At 34.1% G+C, this 14,108-nt stretch overlaps 1 protein-coding gene across 1 annotated transcript in view; it reads left to right on the forward strand.

Moving 5' to 3' along the window:
* The window catches only part of TRDN (triadin), a 370,489-nt gene that overhangs the window by 87,082 nt on the left and 269,299 nt on the right, over nucleotides 1-14,108 (forward strand). Inside the window, exon 4 of the mRNA XM_036871396.1 lies at nucleotides 309-341. Coding sequence (XP_036727291.1) covers nucleotides 309-341 — 33 coding nt within the window. The remainder of the gene's footprint in view (nucleotides 1-308; nucleotides 342-14,108) is intronic.

Consider the following 14,108-nt stretch of genomic DNA (forward strand, 5'->3'; position numbering starts at 1 on the left):
CTCCTGTGAGAGGTCGAGATGAACAATAGAGGACTGAAATGAACATGATATACGAACTGTAATGTATAATTTGGATCACTGCCACAATTTTATTGAACTCATAAAAGTGAAACTATCTCAAATAAATGTACATAGGCAAAGTGTATACTTAAAAATTGGAATTTGGAAGGCAAAGTAAGATATGGACTACTATTATCAAAACTAATAGATGGTTTTTTAAAAATGAATGAAAGAAAATGGGAAAATAGAGAGGCAATATTATGCTCTGCTGAAAGTTTTTCTAATTTACTGTTTTTGCCTTGGTTTAGGAGAAGTAGAGGAGCCTCCCTTGAAAAAAAAAGGTTAGTTGTGTTGACCTTTGAAAAAAAGTATTTTTCTTTTATGGTAATATTGATTTTCACCATAACTTAAATAGATTTTACTTTGTTATAGACAATTTATTTTTAATGTAGAGTTTTTGTTTAATGGTTAGATTAAGATTTATAGTTAGGAGAAGAAATACTCGATTCTTTCCGATGAAGCTAATCCCATCATTTTTAAGTTGATTATTTAATTAATGCCTTCTTCAGTAGATGTGCAAATCAATCTACACACTGATCAATGTGAATTTGAATTGCAGGAATGAGGGGTGAATTCTATAGTTTTCTAAATGGCCTAGAAGATGAGGATGCCCGTGATCTTTATTATTCTCACTGTGGCCAGATATATCGATTTTAAATTTTAATTCTTTTTCTTATGTTATTGTCAGTATTATTTTTCAATTTTAGGTGATATCTATTGGACAGGGTAGCTGAGATAGTGTGGAGGATAATAATCTTGAAGGCACAGGTATATGCAGTCAGTATGTATTATGTGTCATCCCAAAGCAGCAGAGTCATCTGGGTGAGCTTGGCTGTGGTTTACAGGGATTCCTTGAAGGAATAAGCAACGTCGTCAGTCACTGAATGGAATGATCATAAATCCAAAAGATGGGAGCAATACGACTGGGAAAAAGGGGTTATAACTGTGGGGCAAAAGCCTCAGAGATTTTTACAGGAAGGGGTAGGAATTATGTCTAGAAGGAATAATAGGGAGCAATGGATACCATCCTGAGGTATATTTGGTATGAGATAGAAACATAAAAGCCAGACTTAATACAGTTAGTTATTGCTGCACATGTTGGGCATTAGCTCTTGGGAATATTTATTACAGAGGAGAACTTGCTGGCCTCTGTTGCTATCTCCCTAGACCTACTGTGAATGCAAACAGTAGGATCCAAATTTGGAGCTTCGGCCTTGCCTGACAGATGATGATAACCTCACTGCTTGGGATAAAATCTACACAGTGTGTGTTAATTTGGAAAATTTGAATCTTTAACTTGCCTAGTAAAAGGTAAAGTAGTGAAACTCAAGTGTGGAACTGCCATTCAGAAATGAAAGTGTTTATGAAGCTATTGAGAGCAGAAAGGATGGGTTGCCCTACTCACAAATCCATGATGAGAACCCAAGAACTCAAGACATTCTTAAGTCATCAAATCCAGGTATAGAGAATCTAGATTAGTTTATAAACTTCTTGAGGTAAAAAGCAGAGTCTTTTTATAGCTGATCTCCAATGGATACTGCCCAGAACATAGTCAAAGTTTAAGCTAATGAGTTACCAGTCATGGTCTGGAAATTACAGCTTGTATATATATTTATTCCATTTGGATATGGAAGAGTGAAAAACAAATATTTTCTTATTTATAAATTAAATTCTACAAGAATATCATATAAGATCATATTCTCCATAAATCAATATCTAGTATTTCATATAGAATCTGTTCATTGCTCTTTATTTGAATTTCCTGGTGGGATTATTTTAAAATTTAAGTTTTATGAAATGATTAGCATAAGTTGCAAATGCACGCAAAACTGTTTAATTATTGTTTTTAAATTATTGTATTGCTTTATCAAATCAACAGAAAAACTATTAAATAGTTGTTTAAGATACTTTTTAAAAATGTCAGTAATGATCATTAGTTAAAGCAGTCTAAGGGATATATATATTTAAAACCATGTACACTAATGTCTAAAAGGAGAATTGACTAAAGTCACCTGAATATATTTTCTTAATATTATTATTTACAGAGTTACATGAGAAAATGGACATTTAAAGCAACATCTTATACATCCTACCTTGGGTACAAAGGCTGTAATAAACATTAGTTATAAAAGAAATATATTTAATTACAATTATTTTTTATTTAAAACCTTTTCTTTTGTAGAGTCATAGAAACAATGAGTTTTAAATCAGTATGTGATATTTTACAAAGCATTTCTAATACATATTCTGCTTTTAAAAGCATATTTTTAATGTTATTATTAGGGAAGAGATTCCATGAGCTTATCTCTATCTTATGAGGAATTATTTTGTAAATTCTACATTTTAAAGTAGTGGTTTAAGAAGTTTTTTAGGTTTTTTTGATAATCTAGAATTATATCCTCTTAAAATATTTGATTTTCACCTGTCTAAATGAGTCTTTATTAGTCTCTTCATTAGTACTCTTTCCCATTCAGACACATTCAATAATATTTAGCCATTTTATATTACCTAATTATCAGGCTGTGGCATTGTTTATTCGACTGTCCTGTGTCTATATGAAGCATTTTATTTAAATGTGCTTAAAATGTTGGTTTCATTTGTTCAGTTATTGCTATTTTTACCAAAATAAAAATTTAGCTACCTTGTTATTTATGGGTGGAGTTTGCAGTTCTAATTTGATATGGAATAACAGTACAGTCAAATAATCTCAGGGTTGCTGGGTTGATTATTAAACAGATTATTAATATGGATGAAATTTTTGAATCTGCTCTTCTGTGGCTTATGTTGTTATATATAAATATAGCTTTAGGGTATTAAGTGTAGTACCTAGTGTCTTTACATTCTTCATGCATACTTACTTTTCAACTTGTCAAAATTTTTAAATATTAAATTCTATTTCAAATACTCCGTGATGCAGGCTGAAGGCACTGAATCATTGTAAAATATTACATTTTTATTGTATAATTATTTAAAACATAACTATGAAAACCAATACCATTGTAAATTATATATTCTGGAACAATTCTGTGCTATGTAGGGTGGGTGTGCTTTGTTTACCTAGAATCAGCCTGTTGAGTAGCATTCTTCACACCAGGGTACATATCAGGGACATGTTAACACCACATTTTCCAAGGGATAAACGAGTGGGGATAGCATCAAAGGAATCAAATTACATTTGTATGCTTTCCTACAATTGATCTGCCTGAGAACATATCCAAGGTTATCATAGTAATTCTTCTATGTTATGAGATAAAGAAGTGTCTTTCACACATCTTCAAATTGCTAGAATGCCAACCAAAGAGACCAATAGGCCTTCCGGTCCTATCTTGCATATGTCTGCTAAAGGAGAGGCATGGTGCTGATACTCAGGTGTTCTGTGTCATGATGGGATGTTCTGAAGTCAGAGATAAGGTAGAGTGGGGAGATGGGAACAATGGCAAGTTTCATTTAATGATTTTGCCTTTTATTTAGCTGAATAATGTGAAAGAGTGCATTGCTCTTGAGGGACACTCCCTTGAGAGCAAAACAGAAAGAACATCCATAGGAAATACTGAAAGCTAAAAATGGCTTTTAAAAATTTAAATGTAAGCAGTTCTTTTCAGTTATTCTCAATATTTGTTCCTAGGAAGTGTCACTGGTTTGAAACTACTTTGAAACAATCAAAGCAGTGTAGGTTAGTGACACTAATTCTTTTAAATATAACTGGGATATTTCTAAGGCAACCAGACTGTTAAAGATGCATTGAATAAACCCATGGATGTCACATTTCTGTGATTCATTTCAGACTAATTCTGTATTGTTCAAAAAGAAATTTAAAACCTACCTTATGTAATTAATTATATTATGAAATATTTAATCTAACTGATGTCAAACCTTATCATATTTCATTTAATATAAAATGTTTAATATTTTGTACCTCCTATTGACAAAAAATTAAATTATATACTATTTGCAGAACCAATTCACTCTGTGCATGTGTATATATATATATATATATAGATATAGATATATATAGATGTGTGTATGTATATATATACATAATATATTATGTACCATTTATTCATTATATGTTTTTTATTGTATGTATTTTCTACCTCTTACTAACAAAAAAAACCCACTATATGCTAGCTGGCTGCTCAATAAATATATATATGTAAATGTATAGATTTAATATATATTCTACTTTGCCTATAAATTATAAAATTTTATCATGATATCTAACAAAATTATTGGAGTTATTTCTTTTATATTTGCAACTTTAAAAATTATTCCCAAAGTAAAACATCAAAATGTGGTATCCCCCTAACATGCATATTTCAGGAATATCAAACTTTTAAAAATACTCCTAGCTCCATAAACAACTAAAAATTTTACTTATATGGTACCTGACATTAGTTCAAGTAAAATAATGTGCAGTGGAATATTGGTTTGTCTTGTTTTCTAACTTATTGTAAAATAAACGTATTACATTAAATCCAAATAATTTAAATATTTTCATCTACTTTTAATAACATATCTTCCAAATATGTTGCAAAATTTATTACTTTCATAATAATTTCCTCAAAATACACACTAAAATTTTTTTTGAACTGAAAAGCAAAATTATATTTTTTTGAAAAAGAGTAAGTTTGATTTACGTGAGAAATTTGAAAACAAAGGCTGGCTTTGCCCATTAGTTAACATGGCAAACATTTTCCATAAGTTAAGTGAGCGGCAGCACCAAAGTTTAGATGAAATATACCTAAAGCAAGAACTACAATTGAAGCATAAAGCAATATCATTTTATCCTAAATTATTACATTATACAATTTTTATTGAGTTATAATTAACATACAATATTATATTAGTTTCAGGTGTACAAAATAGTGATTCAGTATTTTTATGCATTATGAAATGTTCACTGCAGTAAAACCAATTACTATCCATCACTATACAAAGTTGCTACAAAATTATGGACTATATTCCCTATGTGTACATTACATTCCTGTGATTTTTTTGTTTTATGGCTGGAAGTTTATACTTCTTAATCCCTTTCATCTATTTCATCTGGCCCTCTCCCCCCACCCCCCCCAGCAATCACCAGTTTGTTCTCTGTGTCTATTGGAATATAAAAAATAAAATAAACAAACAAAACAAAGCAGAAACAACAAAAAACAAGCAACCAAATTAAAAAATGGGCAGAAGAGCTAAATAAACAGTATATTTTAAAACGAAGTTAAAAATAGATGTCTATTCAGCATAGGCAGCTTAGCATTTTTCTATTTCTTTTTCAAAAAAAAGATGCTGGTTTCTCACAAACCTAATATGATTTTTCTTTCATATTTCTATATTAACATTCATGTGATGCGGACTTTTCAGATTATGTAAACATTCATAAAAGTATAATTTTTACTGGGGATAGAGCTTTTTAATTTTTTGTACTAACATTTCTAAGTGCAGAGTAATGGATATACTTATCTCTTTTTACAGTTTATTCTTACTTAAACCTTAGTCTATAATAAGTCTGTATATAAGAATAATCATTACAGCATTTATGTTCTTTGAAATATGTAATTTTAGGAGACAATAATAGTCTCTTAACAAGAAATTACATTTTATAATGTCACTTTCTGACATCTAGCTTTAAAGTTAAGAAAGAATACTTTTAGTCCTTCGGACCCATACATACACATTTTTTGGGGAAGGAAAAATTGATCTTCAATTTTAGGGACATGGTGGCCTTATGAGATATATACTTAATATATATATGGTGGCCTTATGAGATATATACTTAATATACTTGCCTTTGTGGAAAGAGCCAAAATCCCCTGTACATTATGTTGAATTCACTTGCTTTCCAACTACTTGCTCTTTGAACTAAGGAACCATCTTGAAGTTTGAACAGGACCCAAATATGAAGGCTGATAGTCTGTGAAATTGTTCCTGATGCATGCCAATGGCAGAGGAAGAAGCTCTTCTTTACTTAGAGCAAAACAAATTACATTCTCCTTATAATCGCGTTTTAAGATTTCCCTAAAGCTCCTGGGGTTGAAAAGAGCCCAGTAAATTTAAACTCAGTTCTTCTTTGTGTATTGTTCTCACTTTATTGAAACCCACCTTAGCTCTTTGCAGTCAGGGTGAGTAAGGAAGAACCAGGGAATCTGAGCATCATAAATATTCAAGACTTTAGGATTAGGCCATTCAGAAGGTTGTATCACGTCACTGGGAGTAAGATAGATGGACATGTTTCTGTGCCAGAGATTTCATTACATCCATCTTTGCTGGCAGCTTCGGTGCCTTACCCCAGGCAGAACTTTAAGTGTCTGAAAAATACTGCGAGTGAAAAAAAGAGGGAGAATGGAAAGGTGACTAAACTTGTTAAAATTCGTAGCCTCAGAATACTGGTTACCAGGTTGGCCCTAGTAACACTGTTAAGTAGATACATTAATCTTTGGAATACTCCTCTAAATAAGTCTAGATTAAAACTCAGCTCCATAACTGCACTGCTGCATATTGCCCTCAGGCTGCTCAAGGAACTCACCGCTTTATCTTCTGGTTGTCTTTCCCAATATTAATCAGACCTGTGAGGACAAGGGGCAAAACGCAGAGAGAGCAGACAGTGGGGCTTGGTGATGGGATCAGAATGAAAAAGGCTGAGGAGAGATCTGATGAATGATCCAGAGACTTACTTCTCTAAGGAGTTGCAGCTGTAGTGAACCCTGGGTCCAAAAGAGCTCATTTCTATCAAGGCAAGCAAACTGGAACCAGAGTGATGGAAATAATACTGGTAACACTGGAGCCTGAAGGAGCAAGCCGATGAAAGCAAGGGATTAAATTTTGGTGCCAACATCATGGAGAATAAAAAGGCTGAGACAGGACTTCCCTGGTGGCACAGTGGTTAAGAATCCGCCTGCTAACGTAGGGGACGTGGGTTGGAGCCCTCGTCCAGGAAGATCCCACATGCCGCGGAGCAACTAAGCCTGTGTGCCACAACTATTGAGCCCGCGTGCCACAACTACTGAAGCCCGGCATGCCTAGAGCCCGTGCTCCGCAATAAGAGAAGCCGCCACGATGAGAAGCACGCGCACCACAACAAAGAGTAGCCCCCCGCTCTCCGCAACTAGAGAAAGCCCACGTGTGCAGCAACAAAGACCCAGCGCAGCCAAAAATAAAATAAATTAAAAAAAAAAAAAAAGGCTGAGACAGCTCGACTCAGGCCCAACCATTTTAAGTAGCTCCTGTTGGAGCAAGAATAATCTCAAGGTTGCTGCATTCCTATCTGGAAATAAGATTGGGTGTGTAATTGAGAAGCCTGTGAATGAGAAGCTGTTAGGTTTATATGTATTCCAGATTCTTTTCAACTCTGTACGTTCCGTTTTTCAAAATCACGAGATTTTGGTCTCTTGTGGAAAAAAGTAAGTCCAGTTAAGACATCATTTGAATCTGATGCACGGAGTTGGGAATCACTGGTAATTTTTCTGTTTTTCTTTTTTTTTTTTTTTTTTTACTACCTAACATGTAGAACAAAAGAAATAGAAATTTTGAACCCTTTCAAGTTAGGTGGAATAGCATATCCCACTTTTAAATCCTGTCCCAATATTTTTCTGTTGAAATGAACATGATATTTGACTGTCAATATTTTATTATAGGCATAATTGTCAATTATATATGTCAATTTATAGTTGACATATTTTATATAAACATCTGTGGATAAGTTAAGGCAAAGTATTAAAAATGTGCAGTGTTTTAAATTTTATTATTATTTAGCTTTGCAGTGTTCCAGAAAAACAATATTTAAAAACCCTAACTTATTGGCACCCATATTGATCACTGTGGAAAGAAATGCTTTAAAAATGCATTGGTAACATGCTTTTAAGTTTCCTCCATGTCTTTTCATGGCTTGATAGTGTATTTCTTTTTAGTGCTGAGTAATATTCCATTGTCTGGAGGTACCACAGTGTATTTCTTCATTCACCTACTGAAGGACACCTCGGTTACTTCCAAGTTTTAGCAATTATGAATAAAGTTCCTTTAAACAAACAAAAAAACAAAAAAAAAACCCCTACTACCTTTTGTACAAGTGTTGCAGTTTACAATACCTTTCACATACATTTTTTTTCCACATACATTTTTAAATTTCCACAAATAGTAAAATTCTGCAACTTTCTCCAGCATTTCTAATAGAAAGTAAAAAGGTTGAGAAATGCAACATTTTACTGTCCCAAATTTTCAACCACACTCTTTTTAGTGTTTAAATCATTTGTACGTCGTGTCTTAAAGAACAGATGAGATACTATCCACCACAACTTTCTATATTGTGCAAGAGTTGATAGCTTATAATCTTGCTTAAACATTTATTTTTTAACTCAGTATATATTTATCGAGTGGTTAGTATATGCCAATTATTATTGAAAATTTACTGTGGAACAAAATAGACATAGTTTTTGCCCTCATCAAATTTAGAATTTAGTGAGGGAGACAAGTAATAATAATAATAGCCAATATTTTACATGATGCTTATTAGATATCAGGTGCTGCTCTAAATCCTTTACATTTTAACTTATTTTAATCCTCATGTAAATCTATGTGGTAGGTACTATTATTAACCTCATTTTACAAATGAGGAAGTGAAGTTCACACAACTAGTAGGTGTGAGAATTAGATTTGAATGAAGCAGATTGACTCAAGCATTAGTTATCTTAAACTCTAAGCCACATTTTAATACATGCCAGCGATGACAATATTTTTGTATAGATCTTTTAATAGCTTATGTATGTCTAGATTTTCCTAACAAAATGCATTTTTAATTACACTAGAATACTGTTGATTTATGCCATCTTTTGTATGACAATTATTCAAATAATCATTTAATGACCATTGCAATCCAGAAATAATGAATACTATAAATAATACTAATTTTTAATTTTTTCTCAGCAAAATAATACATTATTATATCTGCTTCTCTTGTTTCCCAGCACTTCACAAGTCTGGTGCTGAGACTAATACCTCTCAGAGACATTGGACTCTAGCCCAATTGCTTATTTGGCATTGGACTTGAGGAAAACAGCCTGATTTAGGAGGGTGTATTTTTTGGTTATCACCGTTGAGTTATAAAGGATGAAAACCAGAGTTTAAATTCTTTGAGTTCCTTTAATTTAAAAAATGCATTAAATTGAGTTATTTGTAGTGAGGTGGATGGACCTAGAGTCTGTCATACAGAGTGAAGTAAGTCAGAAAGAGAAAAATAAATACGGTATACTAACACATATATATATATGGAATCTAAAAAAAAAAAAAAATGGTTCTGAAGGACCTAGGGGCAGGACAGGAATAAAGACTCAGACGTAGAGAATGGACTTGAGGACATGGGGAGGGGGAAGGGTAAGCTGGGATGAAGTGAGAGAGTGGCACTGACATGTATACACTACCAAATGTAAAATAGATAGCTAGTGGGAAGCAGCCGCATAGCACAGGGAGATCAGCTCGGTGCTTTGTGACCACCTAGAGGGGTGGGGTAGGGAGGGTGGGAGGGAGACGCAAGAGGGAGAGGATATGGGGATATAAGTATACGTATAGCTGATTCACTTTGTTATACAGCAGAAACTAGCACAACAATGTAAAGCAATTATACTCTAATAAAGATGTTTAAAAAAATAATAAAATAAAATAAAGCCTAGCATGATGAAATAATTGGTTTTAGAATGGGAGATGAATAACAATAAGAATCTAAAAGGAGACTTCTACTCTTTTCTCCACTTCTCATATTCACACATACTTCCCTACAGATAGTGAGAAAGGGGATAGGGGAAAATCAGGACTAGTGAAAGAAGTCAGAATACACTTCCCATGTTCTATGGAAGTAACCTGCCCCTTCTCTTGAGTGCCCCTCATATCATAATGGACAGAGTAAACACTAGTGGAGAACTGATACATTAGGTAAGGTTACCAAAAACTCAGGAAAACAAAGGGATCCTTTTCATTGCTTCCTGACACATTGAGCTAACTGTCACTCTTTCTCCATTTATTTTTCCCTTCTCCAGTTATCAAAATTCAAATTGACAATTGTACCTTTAAGGACCTTGGACAGTCTCACACTTGGATTGAGATACTTTGACCTCTGTGCTTTCTAAGCCACAAAACAATCTTTGAGGTTTACTGTTACCAAAATGGCTTATCGTTCCAACTAGAATCTGTTGCTGAGACTTATCATGTTCTCAGGTTGGACTCTCTAACCTATTGGCAAAGCACATACATTTGGAGGTAAATAATGACTACTTTGACCTTCTTTGTCCCTTGTATCCAGAATTGGTTCAGTTTAAGTGAACTGTTCTTAAAGAGTGCAAAAGGTTAAATGAAATTTTTTGCTACTGTACATTACTGTTATATTGCATAAGGTAGAGGCATTTACCTGTCTATAAAATTATTGAATAACTAGAAGATAGTATTAATATAAGAAATGTTATTTTTCTTTGAAGTTTGCCGTAAACCATAGGGCAATAAATTTCTATTTACTGACTTGACTCTTTTACATTTAATTTTCCATTCTTACACAAATAGTTCTCTGCTGGCAAGAGTAATTGAGAGTAAAAAATTAGGCATCATCTGCTTATGAGAAAAATATCCTTCTGAAGTCTAAATTGGTATCATGCTGTTACTCAGTTGGGCAGGAGCCTGAGTGGTCATCATTTCCTGGCTAAAGTGTAAGGAGACAGAACTAGCACACTGTGTAGAGGCTACATTGGATTCTTTGGACATCTGATAGCCAGAGACAGTGACAATAGTGATGTAGTACAATCCCCAAAGAAAATGTAATGTTGCAATAAAACATGCAGAGACATTTAATTTATCCTTAAGTTTGAATTGTAGGGGCAGAAAAATTTTCCTTCTTCCTGTCTAGGTTCTTTGGCTGGTCTAATAATTAAATTGATATAAGACAGATTAACAGGAGAAAAATAAACATTGTTCATACATACGGGAGCCCCATAAAAATATGAGACTCAAAGGGCAGCCAGGTAATTGAGACTTATATATAACAGCCTGAGCTAAGGAAAAGAGGAGGGGTCTGAGTATACAAAAGGAAGGAAGGCTCTTCACAGGAAGGGAGAGTAGACGTTTGGAAAACAAAGAGTGTCCTGTTATGCAGATAAGTTTCTTGGTATCTCTGGTAATAGCTCTCTCCTTGGTACAGGCCCCCTTTCCAATGTAAATTTAGGCAGTTGAGGGGAAGGTAAAGAGCTTTTCCTGCTGGGCTTTGATTGCATTTAGCTGAAAAATAACCCTTATGCCAAAGAGACATATTTTGAGGTAGTGAAATCTGCTCCCCTTCAGAATCATCAGAAACAAATTTCTTTTGTCTTCTACAAGCAAAGAAATGTATGTGTGTATGCCTTTACAAGGTTAACTGTGCTTGTCTGCACTTACCTGTACAGAGATATTAACAGTCTCCAAGTGATCATCAGTTAAAAAATAGTTGATGATGTTCCTGCAAAACAACGTCTATGTTAAGTCATTATATTTCATTGTGAGCTGTAGAGATTTGTCTGTGTGTGCGCATGCGCGCGCGCCTGTGTGTAGGTGTGTGATTTAATCCACAACTCCCACTTATAAGAGATCTGAGTGGATCTGCCCAGAGCAGTTGGGCTGTCTTAGTTTATATAAAGCTGAAGTGCAGAATCAGGAAAATAAAAAGTTGGGACTATATTCTTGAGACTGTGAAATTGAGCAGGACCCTGGGGGAACTTTCGAGGTACAAAAGCCCCAGCCCCGAAAATTCTGAAAGAGCAGAGGAATCTCAACACGTGTTTCCTGCCAGGATCCTTGTACTGTAGTTTGTACCCAAAGCACAGAATCCCCAGTGCCTGCTTTTGTTGATGTCTATAGAAAATGCTGGCTGGTCTGGACACATTTGACCCAAATTCCAACTGTGCACGAAAACTTCAGAATATTTTAAAAATCCAAATTTTTTTTCTCTTAGGAGCAGGAAGAAAACACTCCTTGAAAGGGTGTTAGCGAAGGGAGGTGAGGGTAGGGAGAACCTTAATTTGGATCCTCTTTTAGTTGAAATGCAACCTTTAAGAGACTTTTGACAACCATAGACCAGAACTTTATGTAAATTGCTTCCCTATCTATCAGCTGTTTTTGGAAGAAAAACCCATCCCTGCAACCACTTCTTAAAACTGTCTTGATTTTTCAGCAATTTAAACTCTAATGTAGTTCTGTGTAGAGAATGTCACTGTAGTTTTGGGTGTATAAGTGTGTGGGTGCTGATAATTTTGTATTTTCATTGGGAGTGGAAAAGGAAAACAATTCAAGGTGAAAAAATTATTCTTAAATATGCATTTTTATAAATTTTATTAAAGAATTTTGTTACAACAAAAAAATAAAATAAACACTCTGAAATATAGTCGTCATTTTTAATTTATTTTTATTGAAGTATAATTGATTTACAATGTTGTGTTAGTTTCAGGTATACAGCAGTGATTCAGTTTTATATATATATATATACATGTTCCTTTTCAGATTCTTTTTCCTTACAGGTTTTATGAACTATTGAGTATAGTTCCCTATGCTATACAGTAGTAGGTCCTTGTTGGTTATCTATTTTATGTATAGTAGTGTGTATCTTGTTAATCCGACAAGAAAAATCTCTAATAAACAACCTAACCTTACACCTGAAACAACTAGAGAAAGAAGAACAAACAAAACCTAAAGTTAGTAGTAGGAAAGAAATCATAAATATCAGAGCAGAAATAAATTAGAGATGAAGACAACAATAGAAAAGATCAATTAAACTAAAAGCTGGTTCTTTGAAAAGACAAACAAAATTGATAAACCTTTAGCCAAACTCATCAAGAAAAAAAGGGATAGGGCCCAAATCAGTAAAATCAGAAATGAGAAAGAAGTTACAACCGACACCACAGAAATACAGCGGACCATAAGACACTACTATAAACAACTATATAACAATAAAATGGACAACCTAGAAGAAATGGACAAATTCTTAGAATTGTGCAATCTCCCAAGACTGAACCAGGAAGAAATAGAAAATATGAACAGACCAAGTACTGAAATTGAATCTGTGATTTAAAAACTCCCAACAAAAAAAAGCCCAGGACCAGATGGCTTCACAGGCGAATTCTATCAAACATTTAGAGAAGAGTTAACACCTTCCCTTCTGAAACTATTCCAAAAAATTATAGAGGAAGGAATACTTCCAAACTCATTCTATGAGGCCACCATCACCCTGATATCAAAACCAGACAAAGATACCACAAAAAAGAAAATTACCAGGCCAATGTCACCAATGAACATAAAAATTATCATCATTTTTTAAAGTCTAATTCTCCTTTACTTTCATCTATTTTTATTTTTGCTTAAGTGAAACTTATTATGAAGTGTAACCAGCATTCCTGGACTTACCTCCCACTTTAAGGTTACCTCCCTTTCTTGTATTTGGGGAAAAGTGGAGGGAATATGTTTCCCTCCTGCCTTTTCCTGAGTGGTGATCTGCATCCCAGTCTTCTTGAGATTTGTCTTCTTTCACTCTATTTTTTTCCCCTCCAGGACGGATCCCTGCTCATTACAATTCTGGTTATAATCTAGAGCTCATTCCCTTTTGGTCAGCTGCTGCTGGGTACACAAGAGCTAAGGCTAAGGGGAACCAAGGTTTCTTCTACTACTGTTATTTTTTCTGTTCTGTGATGTGCAAGCTTTCACCTACCTACCTTGCAGGAAACCCCATCATGAACCAACGTGGATTGTCTAATTCAATAAACCACCACCTTGTCTAAACAGTGTATTTCCCCATTTAAGTTAGGCTAGGAGGCTCTGACAGGATTACCCAGGCAGAATGGCCTTTTGAACCTAATCCTGAAGAAGATTCTAACTCGTGTCTGATCCTCCTGTATGAGTTCTAGAATCTCTCTTTTATTCCTCTGAGTAGCCAGTGGATATCTGTGTAATATAAACACACACACACATACACACATACACACACACACACATACACACACACCTCTAAAGGAAAAATATTATTCTCAATGACAGATTTAAGGCCTTTTTCAATCACA

The sequence above is a fragment of the Balaenoptera musculus genome, chromosome 12 (genome assembly GCF_009873245.2).
Source record: "Balaenoptera musculus isolate JJ_BM4_2016_0621 chromosome 12, mBalMus1.pri.v3, whole genome shotgun sequence".
Lineage (NCBI taxonomy): Eukaryota > Metazoa > Chordata > Mammalia > Artiodactyla > Balaenopteridae > Balaenoptera > Balaenoptera musculus.